The sequence below is a fragment of the Phaseolus vulgaris genome, chromosome 9, assembly GCF_051622355.1.
Source record: "Phaseolus vulgaris cultivar YP4 chromosome 9, ASM5162235v1, whole genome shotgun sequence".
Classification (NCBI taxonomy): Eukaryota; Viridiplantae; Streptophyta; class Magnoliopsida; order Fabales; family Fabaceae; genus Phaseolus; species Phaseolus vulgaris.
The window spans coordinates 24394699-24415052 of NC_143506.1; the positions used below are offsets into that span (position 1 = coordinate 24394699).

Sequence of the window (20354 nt, forward strand, 5' to 3'; positions counted from 1 at the left end):
TAGAGGTCTTCTTGGATATGCTCTGTACATTTCTTCATCCTAGAGTTGTCCTATTGATTAAGCCTACAAAGATAAACAAAAACTCAATTAGACTCATATTTTCAAGTAAGTCCATAACCATTTTTCTAATCTTCATCCTCCTTATTTCATGGGTGTGTGTGACTGGACGATTTCCATAAGAGAATATGTATGCAACTATGTATTGGCATGAACTTCAAAATTTGTCATATTTTTAAGGAAAATAATAGTTGTGCTAATAAATTTGTTAACTTAGGTGTTGATAATAAGTTAGACTTCTGTTAATAATATTTTATGTCTGATTCTTTTAGTTTGAATTTTTTCTATAACAAATACCAATTTTCTTTATTCCATAGATTGTGTTCCTTTTTCTTACATGAGTTTTGATTTGGTACTCATGTTTATATATATATATATATATATATATATATATATATTTTATGTTATGTTTCATGTGATGATCGATAATTGATGAATTTTGATGTATAAATCTAATTAAGATGTCAAATTTTATAATAATGCCTAATATAAGTTTTTTTAAAACAATAATAATAATAATAAACCATGTGATTAAAATTAAATTTCATCACGTCCTTACATGTCTACTTAATATTTTTTTATCAATTATATATTCAACATGATCTAGAAAGAAGTAAGAAAAAAAAATATTAAAATAAAAATAAACATTAATAACATAATTAAACAAATAAAATATTTAATAATTATATTTTATTATTATAAAATATTTAAAATAAAATTAATAAAAATTTAATTAATTAGTATAATTTTTTATATTTTGTAAATTAATTTTTTAATGTATTTTTATTTTGAAATTATTTTTTATTTATTAAGTTTTATAATATTTTTTATTTAAATTTGATTAATTATAATTTATATTTTTATAAATTAATTTTATATTAATTAATTTTAAAATATATTAATATATAAAACATTTATTTTAGAAATTAATCAAATCAAACAACAAATATTTTGTTCATTCTTTTTTAATTTTTAATAATTTTTTCTCAATCTAAGAACCTCAATTCTTATTTTCTTTCTTATTTTTTTTATTCTCTAAAAAAAATAAAAGATGACAAAATAATTAGGAGACAATTTTTATTTTTAGCTAAGTTAACCATCACATTTTTTAAAAATTTTCTTGCACATTTTACTTAATTATTCATTAAATTAATTGACAATTTATTAGTTTCTCTTCTAATTTTTTGGTATTGTGCCTCTACTTTGTTTTAATAAAAACATTGATTTTGATATATTAAAATATTTTTAAATATTAAACTTAATATATATTGAAAGCACAATAAAAAGACATCACCAAAGATACAGCAAGCAAGGAATCCAAATTCGACAAGATTTTATATGGATTTAATAGTGTATTGACATGTAATTAAGTATAAGATGTGTAGATTTTTTAAAATAATACATTTCTTCCCATTATTTCAATTTTTCACTTTAGTAGTTAATTTAACCACATTGAATTAAAATTTAGAATCACTTAAATAACATAATAAAAATGAGGATCGTAACATTAAAATGTATTTTTTCCTTAAATTAAAACTATCGTACACGTAGCTGCTAAAATGCTAATAGTACACGTGCGGAATGTCTAACGAATCAATGATTAAAGGTTAATGTCCGACACAGATACATGTAATTGTTTTTTTTCTAAAAAAGAATACATAGTCTCAACAAATTATTTTAGAAAGAAAATGTATTTTTATTTCTCTATTTGAATTTTTCACACTTTTAAATGGATGAATTATACGAATTTAATATATATTTTTATTTTGCGATAATTAAAAAATATACGAATTTAATATCTTTTTAATTTTTGTGAGAACTAAAATTTTATTAAATATTAAGTTGAAGTATAAAATAACAAATTTATATATTTTTAAAAATCTAGAAGACTAATTTATTTATTTGAAACATGAAAACCTAGTTGTAAAATGTATAAAGCCCAAAAAGACATTTTGTTTTCAAAGGGTATGTAGATGAAAGTGAATAGAAGAAAAAAATAGTGGGAAGAGAACAAAAGTAAAATATCTCTTTTATTAATTAAATTTTATTAAAAATTATAAAATCCAGAAAAGAGATTAAGTAAATAAGTTTGAGATACATTATATTTTGTAATTGTTAATAGATTTTAATTAACAAAAAATATGTTAAAAAGGCACAATAAAATAATTTAAATCTTGCTCTAAATAAAATTTATATATTATGTTGCTCTCCAATTAAATTTATGGTTTCAGGCAAATATAATGTGATAAAATTTAGAAAAAAAAACTTTTTTATTATGAAAATTACGAAAATAATACTTGAAGTGTAACTGGATAATAATAAAATAATAAAATGGTCCACACTCTCATTTGTTACAGTATATATTAATATAGAAGGGATCAGAAAAAACAAAGGAGAGAAAGTAAATATAGAAAGAAAAAAAATCAAATCCCGCAGATATTTGCAGAGGAAAGAGAAGCCAAGCGAAGCTCGTTTTCTTTGTCTCACAGCGTAACACAGCACAATCACAAGCTTCACTCTAGGGTTTCGCTCTCTACGTTCTGTTCACCACTAACCAGTGAGTCTTCTCTCAACCTTACTATGCTTTTGCCCTTACGCTTCTTAATTAGGGTTTATTTCTCTCCTGTAATTTCAATTTGGTGCTTGCTTGAAACCTAATTTATGTTGCTTTTATTTGTTTTCGAACCTCACTGCTTGAATTTGAATGTGGGATATTCGATCTTGTATTTCGCTCTGTTCTTTTTCATATACGTTAGGATTAATAGTGTTATCAATGTCGTTTACGCCGAAAACTACCGTGACTCTGATATCACTACCGGTTAGCAAAACAGAAACGGAAGCTAGATAACGGGATTGTACTTGTGTTGCGTTTATTCAATATGAAGTATGATACCACCCAGAGAAAGCACTATTAACAGTTAGGGGAAAAAACACTCAGAAAGAGAAAAAAAACATACATAGGGGGATACTCATGATAACTAGGTCCTTCTTCTTGCTCTTACAATACTATAATCACTCTTCCTGTGTTGGAGTAAGTAACTTCCTCATTTGGATAATTTTTTGCTAGCCTCTATAACCACTATCTTTGTGAGGCAATATGACAGTATCCCTAGTTAGCGACTCTAGATTTTACCCCTTATCGAAAGAATGACATTAGAATGGGGAATCATTATAGTTGTGGTGACAATATATTCTTAAATCTCAACAGGTTGTCTTTTCTTAGTGGGAAATCTCAAAAGCTAAGCTTTGGTTTAGACTAACAATGCATGAGAAAGACCTTTTTATCATTGCATTTTCTTGTGATGGACTATCTGCTTGGTTGTCTCTTTTCCATTTTATAATGAGCTTCCTGGTGCTTGATTTTAGATAAGATTTACTTGGTTTTAGTATTAGGCTACAGGCCTTGATCTTTATATTTGTTTTCTTTTTAGCCTTGTGCCCTTGCTTCGACTATAGTGTGAAATTAATTTCTTATGCTACACTTACCTAAAATATATTTAACTAATGTTATTGGAAAGAAACTTATTTGGTCACTCCTACATGTTGCTGTACCATTACATCTTTAGACCCTTTTTCTATCCCTGAGGCAGGAGTCGTTTTTAGGCTTTCACCCATAGAATGAGCTGGATTACGAAGATCCCAGACATTAGGTAGTTGTGTAGTTGGGTTGGGAGTCTCCTGTGTGCTTTAGTTCTGTGTCTCAGTAAGAGTACATTATTCCAAGTGCTAATATTAGATACAATTTTTCTGCAGTAATTTCATGTGATCAATGCGTGGAGGTGTTACCAAGTCAAACTGTCAAAGTAGCTGGTGTAAATGGGTTTCCAATGGCATTTGATCCTTCCACAGGAGCAATATGAGATATTTAGCACACTAATCAATTCAATATTGAATAGTTTTGAAGTGGAAGAATTTTCAATATATTCTGAGATAGCAGAGGAATAAATAAACCATTGACTAGTTCAAGAAAGGGAAAGGATGTTCCACCTTATGTATTTTGTTTTACTAGATACACCAGTGCCATTTGACATCAAGAACAAACATTGAAGAAAATCAATGCAATCCACATTGTAGCTTTGATCTACTTTTTGAGTGACCAATGGTTGAGTGTTTTGAAGTATTTATGAGATGGATTGAATCTTATAAATTCGGTTATATTTCTAGTCAGTGTGGGATTTCCAAGAGTTGTAAAAATGCTATACCATTTTCATCTTCATGGCTTTTGGAGAATAGACATAGCCTCTGGAAGAGCTAGGGTCTTAAATTTGCTTACTTGAAGATTGGAATCTGTTGAAGTAGATTTGACATCAATTTTGAGGCCTTGGCAGATGTTCTCTTTAATTATTGAACAATATAGTTACAGATGACCAAGAAGACTCTATTTCTAAATGATTTATTCATCATTAAGAAATGCTTAGGCTGTATCTGACATAATACACAAGGAAGACTTAATGGTATAAGCAAACATTATAGAGCCTTAGTAGGTGTTTGTCAAATCAAAATGATAGTTAGTCGAATATAGTTGAAATTATTTTCTCAATGCGACCATTTAATGTATTCTTTCCTTAGGTTTGACATGACCCGTTAGGATATTCATTTAACCTCGACGCATTTCCCACATCTTCAATTATCCTGATTATTATTGCCTCTTGACTTTGACCACCACTGTCAATGTTTACTCTTAAAATTTTTCTTCCTCGATCATTTTGTGTCATCGGGGAGGCTTACATCTTCGAATTACCTGACTGGCAGTTATAAGGTTACTTTCGAATATTTGTGACCCTATCCATCTACTTCTGATTAGATGTGGGGAAATGGGATGGAATATAAAGCTATACATTGGGCTAGCATAATAATAATAATAAGTATAATTTTCCCTCAATGGATGAATACGAACAGCCTTCTTCCATGGAAGGAGGATTTCTTCCTCTTCCGTTGAAGACATTTGCCCCACCTTCTATGAATATTCTATAACTCACTGGGTAGTTTTAATTTTAAAATGACTTTTGGGAATTACAGAGTTAATCATTATCCCACATACCAAGTATCTATTTAAATTGTAATATAGTAAATAGGGTTAGCATTATTAATCGATTATACTATTAGGCCTTATCTTATTGCCAGGCATTATACCCAACTGACATTCAGTCATAACCAAATCCTATCAATCTACTATACTGTTTTTTTTTTTTTTTGCGTGTGGATCTGTTGAGTCAGTAAATTTTGCTCTATTTATGATTACAAGTCCAACTCTTTCTTTCTTTGAAAAAAATGGTATATCTCCCGATATTGGATTTTATCTTTAGACCTCACTTGAAATGAACTTGGTAAATAGGATGTGAAAGTTGAGAGAACGAGTGAAAGGTTGTAGTTTTAATTTCCGCACTGGTAGGCAGAGAAGATGGGCAACCAAAGGAGTTTCAATTCACTTGCTTTTTAGGTTTGAAATTCGAAAGGACTAGAAATATCTACAACATGTCTCCATTTATTATAATTTTTAAAGCCAAACATGAAGGTGTAAATAAAACTTATTTATCCCATCTTTTTTAATATAATTTTTATACAAATGGATTCGATCTAACTCAACTCCTAAAGCTGGCGCAAGAGCGGAGGATTACCTTAGTCTTACAGGACTTTTTGGCTAGGTACGAGACATGTTCTGTTTTGATTCGCTGAACTATATGAGCCAACACAACACAAAGTTACTTGTTACCCGTTTGATTTAAAAAATTGACATGAGATGGCACAATACAGGGGATGGAGGACATAACAAAATTATTAGAAGTTATAACTCACTAAACTAAGAGAAAACTATTTGTCCACTGCATAACTCAAATCTCGAATGAGATTATCTTAACAAAATCTTTATGTGGTTTTGTAATAGTATTCTATTTGTAATCGTGATTACCATTTATAATGATTTGGACCATTGGCATTACATTTTCATCAAAACAATACCTGACTTTTGTATGAAACTGACGGTGATAAAATGGTTGGGAACTACTGTACCTCTTGACCAAGACAACATATATTGATTTATCCTCCGAAAAAAATTGTAAATAAATTCATTTTCAACCCTTACCTTTCATTTATACCAAGCACATTCTACTATGTGATTTGTAAAACACCTGTGCTGGTAGAAAATGGTTTGGCTATTCCTTTGGTTCATTAATCTAATATGGGTATGCCACTTTGGAGGTCTTGGTCCAAAGCTTAGCACACAATGCCCTACATCCTCAAAGATAATATGTTGTTTTTAGTAATCTTTATTTAGAAGAAGATACAAAGAAAATATTAAAGCAACTTGTGGAGAATTTCCATATCCAAGTCAGATCAAGTGGATTTGACTGTACAACTGAATTGTTTCTGTAGTCAATTATATCGAGATGAAGTGCTGAGATTTTCAGAAATTGGTTATGCCTCTAAAACTTTTTTGGGATAGATAGTTTTGCTTCTTTTCTGCTCATGTTTCTTTGGATTGATGCTTCTCACATCTCCTTTTTCCTTGTTTGTTGGAGGATTTGGATCCTCCTTTCTTCAACTTTTCTATTGATTCATTTCTGTTGAAAAGGTCACTTATACATGTCTTTAACGTTTGAAGTTAGATTAGGACTCTTATTAAATCTTCCCACCACTTAGATGGACCTATGGGAACCCCAAGGGGCATGGGGTAGATGGAAGAGAGTTAGAATTAGAAGTGCATTGGGAAGGGATTAAATCCTTCCAACTGAGCACATTGGTACAATATATGCTTTGTCAACTGAACTAACACGCTCTAGCTTGATACTTATTGTTTTACATACAATGGAAGTCTTTCATTTACTTTATAATTTCTGTCTTTCATGTCTCCTAGCATGTTGTAGTACTTTAATGAAGAAAAAAATAGTAGAAGATTCGGGATATAATCTTAGGATTCTTGTGATTTATATGTTTTGTTAATTCAGAGAACACCGCATTTGTCAAAGTGAAGCCTTACAGTTTTGGCAAGTGAGATGAGTGGAAGTGGCAAAAAGCGCTCTTCAAAGTGGGATTTGAGAGTTGATCCTGAATTTTCACCTGATAATAGTAAGCAATTACGGTCTGGGTGGTCCAATGCAGATGTTGCTGGTAGCAATAGTTCAAAGTGGTCATATTTGGAAGGAAGTGATAAATTAAAGCCTGCTATGGGATTTTCATCCAAGGAACCTTTTTCCGGAGGCAGAGGTTCACATAAAGATGATGTTATGAATAAAGAGTATGGAGGTTTGGATGCAACAATGGAATGGGATGAGGATGGAAGCTACAGCAAAAAAATTTCTCCTGGATCTGAGGAATGGAAACCTAAGAGACATAGTCAATCTCCTAAAAATGGTTGGAGCAGGTCAGTCAGGTTTGTTTCTGTTCTTGGTGTGTCTCTGCTGATCCTGTTTGCTGAATATTGATTGAAACTTTATATTTAAGTGTTCATCTCATGTTTTGTTGTGAGAGCATACTGTAAATAAACTTGGTTGTGTATATTATAAATTGCAAATGTTCAAAAGGTCCTACAGTATATGTTTGTTGTGTCCTCTGAAGCACTGTGCTTTAATGTAGGAGCTGTATGCACTCAGGAGAATGCTGTGACACCTCTGAGCCCTCCTCAGCAGTGTTGTTGGGACAAATAATATTTCTGTTCTTAGCTATCAAAGATATTTATTTATTGTCTTAATACTCATTTTCCCCATATACTCTGTTTTCTTTGTCAGACACATGGTGAAAGAAATAAGGCCCACTTAGTTTAGTATTATTGGCCGTTTTATGACATCTAGTTTTTCTTTAATCCCAACCATTTATATGCAATATCTAATAGTCTTTTATGTATTTATTTTCTTATCGACTAATGTTCAGAATGTGCAGTCTTAAGATTTTACAGAAGAGTTTTTTGTACTAAAGTCACTCTTGCCTTGTTCTTATACCATTTTCTGCCCCTTTCTTTAAGATGGGGCCAATGTTTGTATTTCTGAAGAGCTTGTTTCTTATTATTTGCTTTAATTTTTAGCGCATCCTAGAACTTTCTGATTGCATTCTATTTTAGATCTTTACAAAAAAAGTAGTCTTTATTTTCAAATGTTCACTCTTTGCCTAATAAATTTCATGTTAAAAGATATTAGTGGTAATACTATGGTCATTGTTTTTGTGGTGCATAATATTTCTAGCTTCTGTTTGTTTTGTTAATTGTCTACCTTTGGATTTTGCCAATTACTAGGAGTCGAAGCAGGAGCCCTCCTCATAGTTTTAGGTGGGATTCAGGAGTCAATGACAGAAATAGAATGCGGTCTGGAGGATCGACACAACCATGTAGAGACTTTGCTGCTGGTAAATGTAGAAGAGGCAGCCATTGCCACTTTCTTCATGATAGTCAAAATCATGAGGATAGTTGGGAAAATAAGAGCAGGGAAGATGGAGCTCCAAGATATTCTGTTCCCCATGAGGGTAGAGACTATTCTCTTAAGAGTGGCAGATCTAATGAAGCTTGTACTAATTTTGCAAAGGGCAGGTGTAGAATGGGAGCATCATGCAAGTTTGTGCATCATGACATTTCTGATGGACATGTTAAAGTTTCTGTGGATGAATTAACTAGAGAGAGGGAAATTGATAGAAGGCACAGAGATAGTTCTTTTGAGCAGGGAGGCGGGCATGGACCAAACCGTAGTAGTGATACTCTTTGCAAATTTTTTGCTAATGGAAATTGTCGTAATGGTAAATATTGTAGGTTTTCTCATGATAGGCAAGCATGCAGGAGCCCTAATAGAAGATTAAGAGATGATAGGTGGGCAAGTAATCCTGGTGGGGATCACCATAGGCTGGATAGACCGAAATTGAGTGATTCAGATAGTCCTAATAGAAGGCCAAGGGATGATAGGTGGGGTTCAGATGGTAACAAGGCTGATGCAGATAAAGTTTGGGACAGTCCAAAGTGGAATGATACAGTTGCTGTCTCTGATTCAGCAAAGCTGGTTGAGGACAAAAGTGAAAATGTTGGTGCCGCAGAGCCAGGATTCACTCCTTTACCTACAAGGTATGGATGGAGTCATAATTTGGATAAGAGCAGAGTGCATGGTGAGCAACCTTTTTCAAGTGAAAGAAAGGAAGTTGACAGTTGGGTATCAGGAAATACTGCTACCAACGTTCATGTTTCCCAGTCAATAGGTACAGACATATGGTTGGGTGATACAAAAATGTCTCCTGATTGGCATTACAGGGTGGGATCTTCCAACAGCATTGAAGAAAAGCATGAACAAAATAAGCGTGGGGTAAAACAAGGTGGTACGTATTTAGCCACCTCTGAACGTGACAGAATACAAATTGCTGCAGGTACTCATCTATTTGATGTTCATTTGATTGTCATTCCTTGTTAATTGAAAAATCTTTTATCCTGCTAGTGTAACCCAAAATATTTAATTGTCATGCAATGATAAATGTGACAAACAAATCTACTGATTCATGCATAGATTTAAACTTTTCAACTTATGTTTCCTCCAGGACAAGGCATTAATCAGAATGCAGAGAGTTTGAATCCTTTGCATTCTTCAGGCTTGCAAGCAGTTGGGCAAAGTCAGGTACCAGTTCCGATTCTACCTTCAAAGGGAGGAATCATTGATGGTATGCCAAACCAGGAAGTCTCTACTGAGAAAAAGTACACTGCTGAACCAAATATCATGGATGCAGGCTTATCACAAGTTAGTTCGAGAAATCCTCCTCCCACTGAGAATCTGGTAGGCCAAGAACAGCTTGCTCAGCTGACCAATCTCTCAGCCTCTCTGGCCCATATCCTTGGGACAGGACAACAGCTGCCACAACTTTATGCTGCTTTAAATTCTCACTATGCCAAGGACGCATCCTCCCTAGCAAAAGCTGAGGTGTCTGCTATGCCTGTTTCCAATACATTCATCCGCCCTGATCCTGCTGTGCCTGCTTCGAATACATTCATCCACCCTGATCCTGCTGTTGGACTCCCGAAGCCGTATGATCCAATGTGTGATAGTGTTGAGCAAAAGAGTGCTGTTGCAAGTGGGATACCCCCATCCATTCCTCCAAGCAAAAGAGTTGCAGAAGATGTACTGGAAATTCCATTACAGTTGTCCAACACATCAAGACAAAATCGTGGTGATTCTTCTAAGGCCGCTGGCTCAGAAGAACTAGTCAAGAGTGATACTCTAATCCAGTTGCAACCAGGTCAAAACACAGGAGTTGATAAGGATAATAACAAGGAAGTGTTACCTGAGGAAAGACACAAATCTCGAGATGATCCTAAAAGTACCAAAGAGAATGGTCCTTTGGAAAATATGGAGCAAACTGGAGGTCCTGACGACGCCAAGAAAACAAAGGATTTGAAGGGGATTCGTGCATTTAAATTTGCACTGGTTGAGTTTGTTAAGGAGCTTTTGAAACCAACATGGAAAGAAGGTCAAATCACCAAAGATGATTATAAAACAATCGTGAAGAAAGTTGTTGATAAAGTAACTGGTTCCATGCAGGGGGCCAATATTCCTCAGACACAAGAGAAAATTGACAACTATTTGTCATTTTCAAAACCAAAGCTTAACAAACTTGTACAGGTTAGTGGTGGTTAGCTTACACATTCCGTTATTTGCTGAAGAATTCAAGTCATCTCCTCCCATTTTACTTCTGTTGATGAACACAAATATTGATGAAGCTAATCATTGAATTTTTCTGATAGGCTTGGATGTTTATCCGAAGTTGCTAAAAATATGGGATTTTTACCTGAGAAATTTGCTTCCAGAAGATTTTTACGTGTGGGGAAATTTCATCACTAAGAATACTGTCTAATCTTTAACAAAACTTAATCTGAGGACCTGTTTTGAAATTGTTTTTTTGTCGTCAATCTAACAATTTACTGGTATTTTATTTTGTCTATTAAGAGTGAACAAGTATTTCAAATTAACCTTTTACGTCTATCCGTCAAAACCTTCCTGAATTCATCAGACTGGTGCAACTTAACTGATCTCTGTACGATTCTGAACTCTGTTTGATCACGATTGTTGCTGATGGTCTAGTTATGCTATTATGCGCGACGAAGATCTATGTTGGCCTGAGTCTACATCTGCCTCATGGCAATCTGTTTAGCTGTGTTTTTTACAACTGGTCTCACAATTCTTCTCTTTCTGTTTGCAGGCGTATGTGGAAAAGGTTCAGAAGGCTTAGTGCAATTATTTTAATTTGACTGCCAACTCTATCGTTTATATTTGACTCAGAATTGTTGTCTTCAATATGTATACTGCTTCTCTACCTCTGGATTTTTTCTCTTGGCCATTTGTTTTCTTACTTTAGCTCCTTTGCAGCTCTCCCGTACACGCAATCTGGGAGCATTGCCTTTAATTTTATTTTCCCGTTTCTTTGGGAAAAAATTATTTGGTGTTTGTTCCATGAGACGATTGTTCGTAACTCAATAGTTAGACAGTTATGTGGGATTCAATTTATTTTACTGGTTTAATGTAATTACATGAGACAGTTGTATGGTTTTCAGAAGAGTAGTGAGATAGACGTGGAACCGTAAGATGCTGAAGTCCAATTGTTGATTATTTCAAACTGGACTATAAATTCTGATATATGTAGTTTGCGTGCGTTCATAGTAGTTATTCACCCAAAATTACAACCAAAATGACTAGGTACTCTAAATTTATGAAGATAAAGTAAGGCATTTTGTCTTTATTCAACTGGTGTTATCATCAAATCTGCATACTTCTCATTTACTGCCCTTGCATTGCTTAAATTTAATGTAAATATACAGTTGAATTGAATGTAGTAACTATCATTAATGATTAACTAGCTTCGGCAAGATCAAACTATTCACTTTTGCAAGCTCTATTAATTTGTGCTAGATCCTAACAATCCAAAGAGAGATTATTTTACTGGTTGAAGAATTTTTTCTTCTTCACATTTTGCTCTCACCAACATTCAACTAATAGACCTGATCTCAAAAAGAGAGAACTAAATATATGCAAAACTAGATAATAGCAAGTGATTTAAATTATATCAAATTAGAATATATAAATTTTCATTGTCCTCATTAGAGACTTCTCTTTTGTCATTTTGCAGGATCAACTAAAATTATCTTGACAATTTGTGAAAATAATTCTCTCTATTTTAAGGGCTGTCCTACTTTTATCGATATATTTCATATAAACACACATACTTGAATTATTTTAGTCGGAAAATATGTTCCTATCTATCTGTACTTTTATTATAAAATGGTAGTTTTAAAAAATAATTTTTGTAATTTTAAAAAATATCTGGTTGTTATGTTTTAAGTGGAAATTTATGTAATTACTTTCGAGTACAAAAGTTGTGAGTACCTATTTTATTAAATAAAAAATTTATTTTATTTATTAAAGAGATGTCTAATAAAACATACATTAAATTTTTTAAAAAAAAAATGTGTTTCTTTTATATAATAATGGTGATATAGATTCATAATGTTCGAATATCAAACCTTAACATCCAACACTAATTAATTTTATATATACCAGAAACTAATCTGTCTTTGTTTAACAAATGTTCATGAACATATGCTATTATTATTATTTTTTATATGCATAATATATTATCCTTAGAGCAATAGATTTAAGGAAAGTTATAAATAAGTGATTATTACTTGATAATCCCAGACAGTTGGTCAGCTACCTCAACACACAGCACTTCCCTTACCTATAAATAAATATACTTCAAACAGATATGTAAATTTGGTTCCAATATCTTGAATGACAACTTTCCTCTCAAGATGAATATATAAATACAGCAAAGGTGGATCATAGGTTTTCCATTCTCCATTATGTAAATGAATAGGGAAAAAAAAGAAAGAAAGGAACATTAGTATGTTAAGGTATGGTGATATTATGCTACATATTTTTTAATAAAATCTTTTACTTATTTTTTTTAGCTAAAAAGTAAAGGAACACACCAATCTTTCTGAAAAATACATTTTGGAACGTTCAGAAAGTTTATTTTGAAAATTCTGTTGTAGAAAATGTTTATTGTAAAGAAAGAAACATGCATTTAGATTCCCAACACAAATCATGTAACTATCGAAAGCCTGAAGAAAAATTGTTGGGATAGAAGTGTATATTACTCCAAGGAAGAGCTTTCCAGTGGCCATTCTAAGATCCAACAAGAGTAGAAACACTTTTCCCCAACTTTTACCGGAAATAGAAGTTTGGAATTCGTCACTGTTGTCCTGACTCTGAGGAGGCCATTTGAAGAGATGGAGTTGAATTTTGATGACATCCTTTTAACTCTCTTTAGCATGGTGGTGGGAAAGTGAATGCATGTGTTGGTGTCAGATCTCACCCAATATTATCCTCCTCGTAAATATGTTCTTCCATACACAATACTCATTATTCAAACTTTCATTACTAACTTGCTTTCTCTTGTTTTCCAAAAATCCCTTTCATTAACTCTTCAATCATATACAAATTACTCTCAGTTTCACTACTATAGTTTTCCTTCAAATATTTTTTTTCTTCTCCCTACATATAGCCACCTATAGTCTAAACTTCCCTAATTGTTCATGAAGAAGAAGAGCAATAAAATTGTTTAACGTGTATGGTAGGTCCAATGTCATTGTAGCGTTTTAGTTTTTCATACAATTTTTCGGAGGAGTACGTTAATGGATATATTGGTATTTGATTTGTCACAGCCCGTAAAAAATTTAAAACACCACCCAACATGAATCTGCTTGAATATATGTTCAATTCTTACCAATAAAAAAATAATTTACTATAGAAACACACCATAAGAAGTAGGACTGTAAAATTATTCAATGGGATCAAAATGCGCCATATCATTGTGCAATGTGTATTGATGAAGGAAATTATACATAAATTTTATTGGTGGAGGCTATAGACGATTATTTTTTAATATGGTTTATTTCTTCATATTAAAAGTGTCACTGACCAAATTTAAATTGTGAATCACTTTTATATTGTTATGACATTGATGTTAGCAGTTGATTTAAATTATGAATCACTTTCATATTTTTACTAATCGATTTGATGTTTGGTTATGGATGAAGTATTAAATTAATGAGTCCCTTCCCATTTAATTGAAATGCTTAGATACTGATTCATGATAATTTCTAAAGTTACACCATCATTATTAACACCAATTCCCCATTTAAAGAGGTTTTGTAAAAACCTGATGTGGTTGGATGAATGATGAAGTAGTCAAAATATAACTTCAAATATCAATTGTGAGGGACTATCAAGAAACAAATACTAGAAACTTTTGTGGTTTAGCTCACCCCACTCCCCAATTTTGAATAAAAAGAGCCCTTAACATGGATACTATTAGTAGATGGTGCATCCAACCTTAGTGGAAATGAAATGGAAATAATTTTAGAAGAACTCGATGAAGTCCTCAGTGAGCAACTCCTTCATTTTTTTTTTTTTGTTTAAGGCTAGCAATATCCATGCCAAATATGAAACATTTATCCTAGGAATGCCACAGGGAAATGGGATGAGGTCCCTCATGGTGATAAGTGATTTGCAACTTGTCAAATGTCAAGTCTCAGGTAGCTTCCAAGCAAGGAAACCTCACTTGTCACGATATTTAACCTATGTTAAATCTTTAGCTCAATTGTTTTGTATTTTTTAAGTTGATGTATGTCGCAAAAAGATGTATGTTAGGGTTGACCTCTTCTCCAAGTTGTCTAACACAAAACAACAAGAAATCATCGTTCTGGTATCCAAGAGTATTGTCAATGCCTTTAATTTTGTTAGAGGAAATTTTGATCCTACACCTAGAAAACACTCACTCTTGGATGACCCTTATATTAGGTATTCAACTGATGATATTGAACCAACTAATCCAGATCAAGCTAAGATTATAAAAATAAATGCTTCTCATTTTACTATGATTTACGTTTATTTGTTTTCGTGTGGTTTCTCTTTGTCACTACTAAGGTATCTCATCAAGCAACAACTGCATAGGGTGGTACAAGAAATCTATGAAAGGGTTTGTCATTGTTACATCTACAACTGTTTTTTGGCTAATAAAATCATCTTAGCCACATGTGTAGAATTTATGAATGATAAGACACTTTGTGTATCTGCCATTAAATACCTCATTCTTCTTATGGGATGTTCTCAAATGTTTGAGATGTGATAACTTTTCACTTAAGTCTCTTTAGCTTAACACTAAGGGGTTATGTACCTGTAGTAGGTTATGATTGACCTACATCAACCTGAATGGTTAGTCATGAGATGAAGTATCTACCACTTTTATAGGTAGTTTGTGTACTCTTATATAGATTGTGTGAACAAATATAAGATATAAGATGAAATATCTCAAACCAATTTACTATAATTTGCTATTAAGATTTTTTTTTTTAATTTTAAGATTAACCAAAACATGTTACCTATAGATTCAACTACTAACAACTTTCTCTAATTACAACTTCTTTTCCAGTTTAACTACCATATACTTAAATATTGTTGAATAGCACGAAGAAGTATACGAATATGATAACAAATAAATGAACTTGATTATGAGAATATAAAGAACCATTGAAAAACTAGGAAATACATTTTTCTTATAAATAAGCTTTGGAGAGATATACCCACTTGAGTTATTTAATCCATTGCCAAGAAAATAGAATAGAACAACTTCATTAAATAATACAAAATGTTGTTATTTTATATGCCTAGAGAAAAGTTTTGAATTTTGGTCTATCTTTCACGAATAACAATGTACGTATATTTTCCACAATGCGTCACGTATGTAAGTTGAATTATTATGTTTTATTAGATTAACACAAAAAAATTATTAAATAAAAAATAATTTTAAAAATAAAAAATAACTAATTATGATTAAATTATATATTATTTTTAGAGATTAAAAAAAATTGGTATTTAAAATAATTTTTATTATTAGTTTTTAAATTATATTAATAATAGAAATTGTTTTCTAATATCAGATTTTTTTTAAATAATATTTAATTTAATCAATATAATAATTAATTATCTTTTTTTATTTTTTTTAATGTAAGTTATGAGCGTCTCCATATTGAAATTTTAGTTATTTTTTTCTCATATATCTTACTTTTCCTAATATTATCATATGATGAATATGGAAAATATGTGCAGCCAATACTTTTAATTATAGAGAGGAAGATGAAATGAATTTTGCTTCCACTTTTTTAATGTTATTATTTCTTTCCCAACAAAATATCACAATGAACCGATTACCGTGAACGATTATGACCTTTATGTTCTATTTTATTCATTGAGAAAAAAAACATTTTAACGAAGAATCTCTTTCAATTTGTATTAGTTCTTGACACCCACATTTCATATTGTTGCACATTATTTACGATCTTGACTTAATTATTGGTTGTAAATTATGATGATGATCAATTTCTTAACAATTCTTCTAACCAAATTCTTACTTTTAATCTCCACATATTTCTGATTGTTGTGGTTTGTTTATGATTCTAATTTGATTCTATACATAAGATCTTTATAATTTTTTGTTTTGCTTTATGGAAAAATTATCATCTTTTCTCATGTTTGATGTTTCTAATGTTTCTTTTCTGAACCCACACACCTCATCTTCTCTATTAAGTATGCTACTGTTTCTTTCTTAATAAGACAATAAAAGTTAGATAATGAACTAACATTTGATATATATAGTATTTCTTACTTTCAATTTTGAATACACACAACGCTTTTTAAAATATACAAAATGTCTCTCAGATAATTCTTTTGTTAACTTTTGGATTTATTCACTGCCTCTGTTTACTTGTTCGAAGAATTAAACACAGTACTTTTTTTTAGAACGAAGAATAATTTATTATTTCAATTATGTGTCCTTAATTATGAGAAAATAAATCGATATATAAAATTTCAAAGTAATAAATAAGAGAGATAAACAGCTTACTAGAAAATTATAAATAATTTTAATAAAGAGAAAATGTTATTTATTATAACTCTAAATAATATAAATAAAAGAAACGGAAAAAAGAGTATTAAATAGTGACTTAAGTTTTTGTTCCTATAGATGACAGACTAACTTTAACATATATGGTTATTTCTACTCGAATGTTAGAGATGTTCATGAGATTGTTGTGATTTCAAAGTCTGATATTTTTTTCACACAAGTTGCTTAAAAGTTGGTTGAAAGTTGAAAATTAATTAATAACTAAAATTAGTAGTTTGTAGGTAAAAATTATTAAGCTAATTCATTAAAATATAAACTTTTGACAAAATTACGAGTAAAGTAATCAATATAATTTAATACATAGAGTTATTTTCTAATTAAAATTAAAGTTTTATCTTAGTAATTATTAATATTTAATAAAAATGATGTATTGTACTAACTATAGGTTCTGATTATTAGATAATAACACCAAAAATATTATTTGTAAAACTATACGTAAGTTTGGTGCTAAATTATATAATTTCAATTTTATTTTATTAAAAATATATTTTGTTGTATTTATACTTTTAGCTTTTAGTTTTTTTTTTTTTTGAAACTTTATTTACATACCGGTCAGTAGAACATTTTTTTATTTTTAATTATTATATTTTTCATACTGTGTATTTAATATTCATCTTAGAATAAAAATTCAAAATTTTCCAATCAAATTTAAAATAAATTAGAAATAACATACTTTTTCTAAGTGTAACATATATAATATACACTGTGCTAATTACTGTAATGGATAAAAATGAATAATAAAAAAATACCATTACTAATATCAATGTATGAAGTCTAATATAAAAGTAATAAAAAATATTAAGAGTACAATGGTTAAAATAAATAGTGTATTTTAAAATAATAAAAATTAATTATAAAATAAAAAATTATTATATATAACTATAAATGTATTTTTTTAATAGACAAGTAAAAATAAGAAAGTCTTATTATATAAATAAACATATATAAAAAATCGTTATATCAAGTGGCATTTTAAAAAAAATATATTAGAAGTTAGTAAAAGAATCTTATTTTCTGAATATATATATATATATATATATATATATATAGAGAGAGAGAGAGAGAGAGAGAGAGAGAGAGAGAGATTATTAAAAAAAATTATTTTCTACACATTATTAACATTTAATATTCTCATTTGTCTAAAACAATATTAATTACACTTGATGAAAAATATAGTAATTAAAACTTTTAAAGAAGTCTTATCTCTTCATACGTTTTTAATATTTTAGTGTAAAATGATATTTGAGATCCTAAGTTGAAAACAATTTTAATATAAATACTAATATTAATTAATTCAAAATATGTCTTTAATTTCCTATAAAATATGGTCTTATATTTTTTTTAATAATAATATAAAACGATTACTATTCTTATTATGATTTTTATTCCTACAAAATTAAAAATTGTCATAAAACAAAATTATCTCATAATATAGTAAGTTTATTTTGTTACTAACTTTTTAGTTATAATCGAAATGATAAATACATATAATTTATTTATAGTACATAATTAAGCTTATCAACAATATTTCATAGTTTATTTACAATAAAAAAAAATTCATGAAATAGAAACCATTTTTAAAAAACAAAAAATAATTAGTTGCTATAGTGATTAAAACAATTTTGATTTTGGTTTCTAAATTAGTTTCTATTATTGTTAAATGATTTCTAAATTGGTGTTTAATTAGTAACCAATGTTTTTGCTACCAATTATTTAGATTCTAAATTTAGTAGTAAAAACCTTGGTTGCTAATTAGATATCAATTTAAAACTATTTAACAATAATAAAAATTAATTTAAAAATAAAAAATTTATTAGTTTCTAAAATAGTATCTAATTTAGTCACTATAGCAACTAATTATTTTTTGTCTCTAAACATTGATTTCTATTTCATGATTTTCGTATATTCGTATAGTGTTATTGTTCTTTTAAATACATAAAAAAAAGGAAATATTTTTGGTAGATGGATAAATGTTAGAAGAGAGATATGTAACCCTAGCTTAGGTAGCAAGGATTATTGCCCATAAGAACAAATTAGAGAGAGAATCTTCTATTTTTTTTATTCATTATTTTTCATCTCTTTTCTTTTTGCAGGCTTGTGAGTGAGGGACGAGAAGAGAAGAAGCTACCAAGTTAACCCATTAACTAGAAAGCTTCCTTGTTACAAAGCACCCTTTTATGCGGCGAGATATGGTTAGGTTATTTATAACTGTTCTACTTTTCTACCCATTTTCTCATTCCTTTTATAAACCCTTTTAGACTTTTACTCCTCTTAACCTTAAAAACACCAACACAACACATTCTGCATGTTCACATGGATACCAACCTAAACACTACATTCACCAACGTTAACACCACTTACAATCACCAGACCATGCCCACAGATCAACATAACATCACCCTCCACGATCATCATCATCATCAGCAGCATCACCAAATTCCAATGGGTGTTGGAATTTGGTCCAATCACCACCACCCTTTTCACACACACCCCTCTTCCTCTTCTTCAACCAATTTCCTAACGGAGGTGTTGGGAGTCCAGTTTGAAGAAGACGAAGAGGAAGAGCTGGGAGCGATGAAGGAGATGATGTACCAGATGGCAGCGATGCAACCGGTGGACATAGACCCTGCCACCGTCAGAAAACCAAAGAGGCGAAACGTCCGCATAAGCGATGACCCTCAGAGTGTGGCTGCACGCCACAGAAGAGAGAAGATCAGTGAGAAAATCCGCATCCTCCAGAGACTTGTCCCCGGTGGAACCAAAATGGACACTGCTTCCATGCTTGACGAAGCCATTCGCTATGTCAAGTTCTTGAAGAGACAAATCAGGTTGCTTCAATCAACGCCACAAATTGATCCTAACTCTGATTGCCCTTTTGCACCAATTACATCGCACGCTTCCACCTCCATCAACAACCTGCCTCTTGGAATGGATTTCAACGCCACAGTTCATGCCCATGCCGCTGATTGATTCGCTCCACCTTCAACATTCATCAGGTAATTACCAATTAGTGACCATTTAGTGGCTAATTAAGAAAGGTACGTGCATGATGTTATGTGTCTTAATGATTATTAATGTACCAGGGGACAAACAAAACGAGAAAAGGATTCAACTGTTAAGAGGCTGATGATGATGCAGTATTATATATTTTTCGTGAAACGCACCCGTTCCTTATTATACACTTTCAATGTTATTATTCAACTTAGTTTTAGAAGAAAAAGGTACCTAGTTCCAGTGTAACTAAAGAGACTCATGGAATCTGTGTAGTTAAAAACCATATTTTCCATTTTCCAATGTCGTAATAAAGTGTAGTGCTGTTTCAG

General features: G+C 30.8%; 2 protein-coding genes across 5 annotated transcripts; both read left to right on the plus strand.

The window, feature by feature from the left end:
* Positions 1 to 2444: 2444 nt before the first annotated feature.
* On the plus strand, positions 2445 to 11565 carry LOC137820175 (zinc finger CCCH domain-containing protein 38). Of its 4 annotated transcripts, none has more exons than XM_068624079.2 (5): positions 2445 to 2614; positions 3811 to 7426; positions 8282 to 9390; positions 9559 to 10634; positions 11212 to 11565. In XM_068624079.2, the coding sequence occupies exons 2-5, from the start codon at positions 7050 to 7052 to the stop codon at positions 11239 to 11241; spliced, it is 2592 nt and encodes an 863-aa protein (XP_068480180.1). In that variant the 5' UTR covers positions 2445 to 2614; positions 3811 to 7049; the 3' UTR covers positions 11242 to 11565. The 4 variants fall into 4 exon arrangements, with proteins under 4 accessions (XP_068480180.1, XP_068480182.1, XP_068480181.1 ...); XM_068624081.2 differs by having other exon boundaries at positions 3811 to 7417; XM_068624080.2 differs by having other exon boundaries at positions 2447 to 2614; positions 7002 to 7426.
* Positions 11566 to 19304: 7739 nt separating this feature from the next.
* LOC137821783 (transcription factor HEC2) lies at positions 19305 to 20354 on the plus strand. The gene is made up of 2 exons (XM_068626536.2): positions 19305 to 20027; positions 20115 to 20354. The coding sequence occupies exon 1, from the start codon at positions 19345 to 19347 to the stop codon at positions 19999 to 20001; it is 657 nt and encodes a 218-aa protein (XP_068482637.1). The 5' UTR covers positions 19305 to 19344; the 3' UTR covers positions 20002 to 20027; positions 20115 to 20354.

What these genes read in the sequence shown, in the direction of transcription:
- LOC137820175 (XM_068624079.2), top strand. Translation starts at nt 7,050, where the DNA reads ATGAGTGGAAGTGGCAAAAAGCGCTCTTCAAAGTGGGATTTGAGAGTT. An exon ending in GGTTGGAGCAGGTCAGTCAG is followed by an intron (nt 7,427 to 8,281) that starts GTTTGTTTCTGT and finishes GCCAATTACTAG; the next exon opens with GAGTCGAAGCAGGAGCCCTC. An exon ending in AGCTTAACAAACTTGTACAG is followed by an intron (nt 10,635 to 11,211) that starts GTTAGTGGTGGT and finishes TTCTGTTTGCAG; the next exon opens with GCGTATGTGGAAAAGGTTCA.
- LOC137821783 (XM_068626536.2), top strand. Translation starts at nt 19,345, where the DNA reads ATGGATACCAACCTAAACACTACATTCACCAACGTTAACACCACTTAC.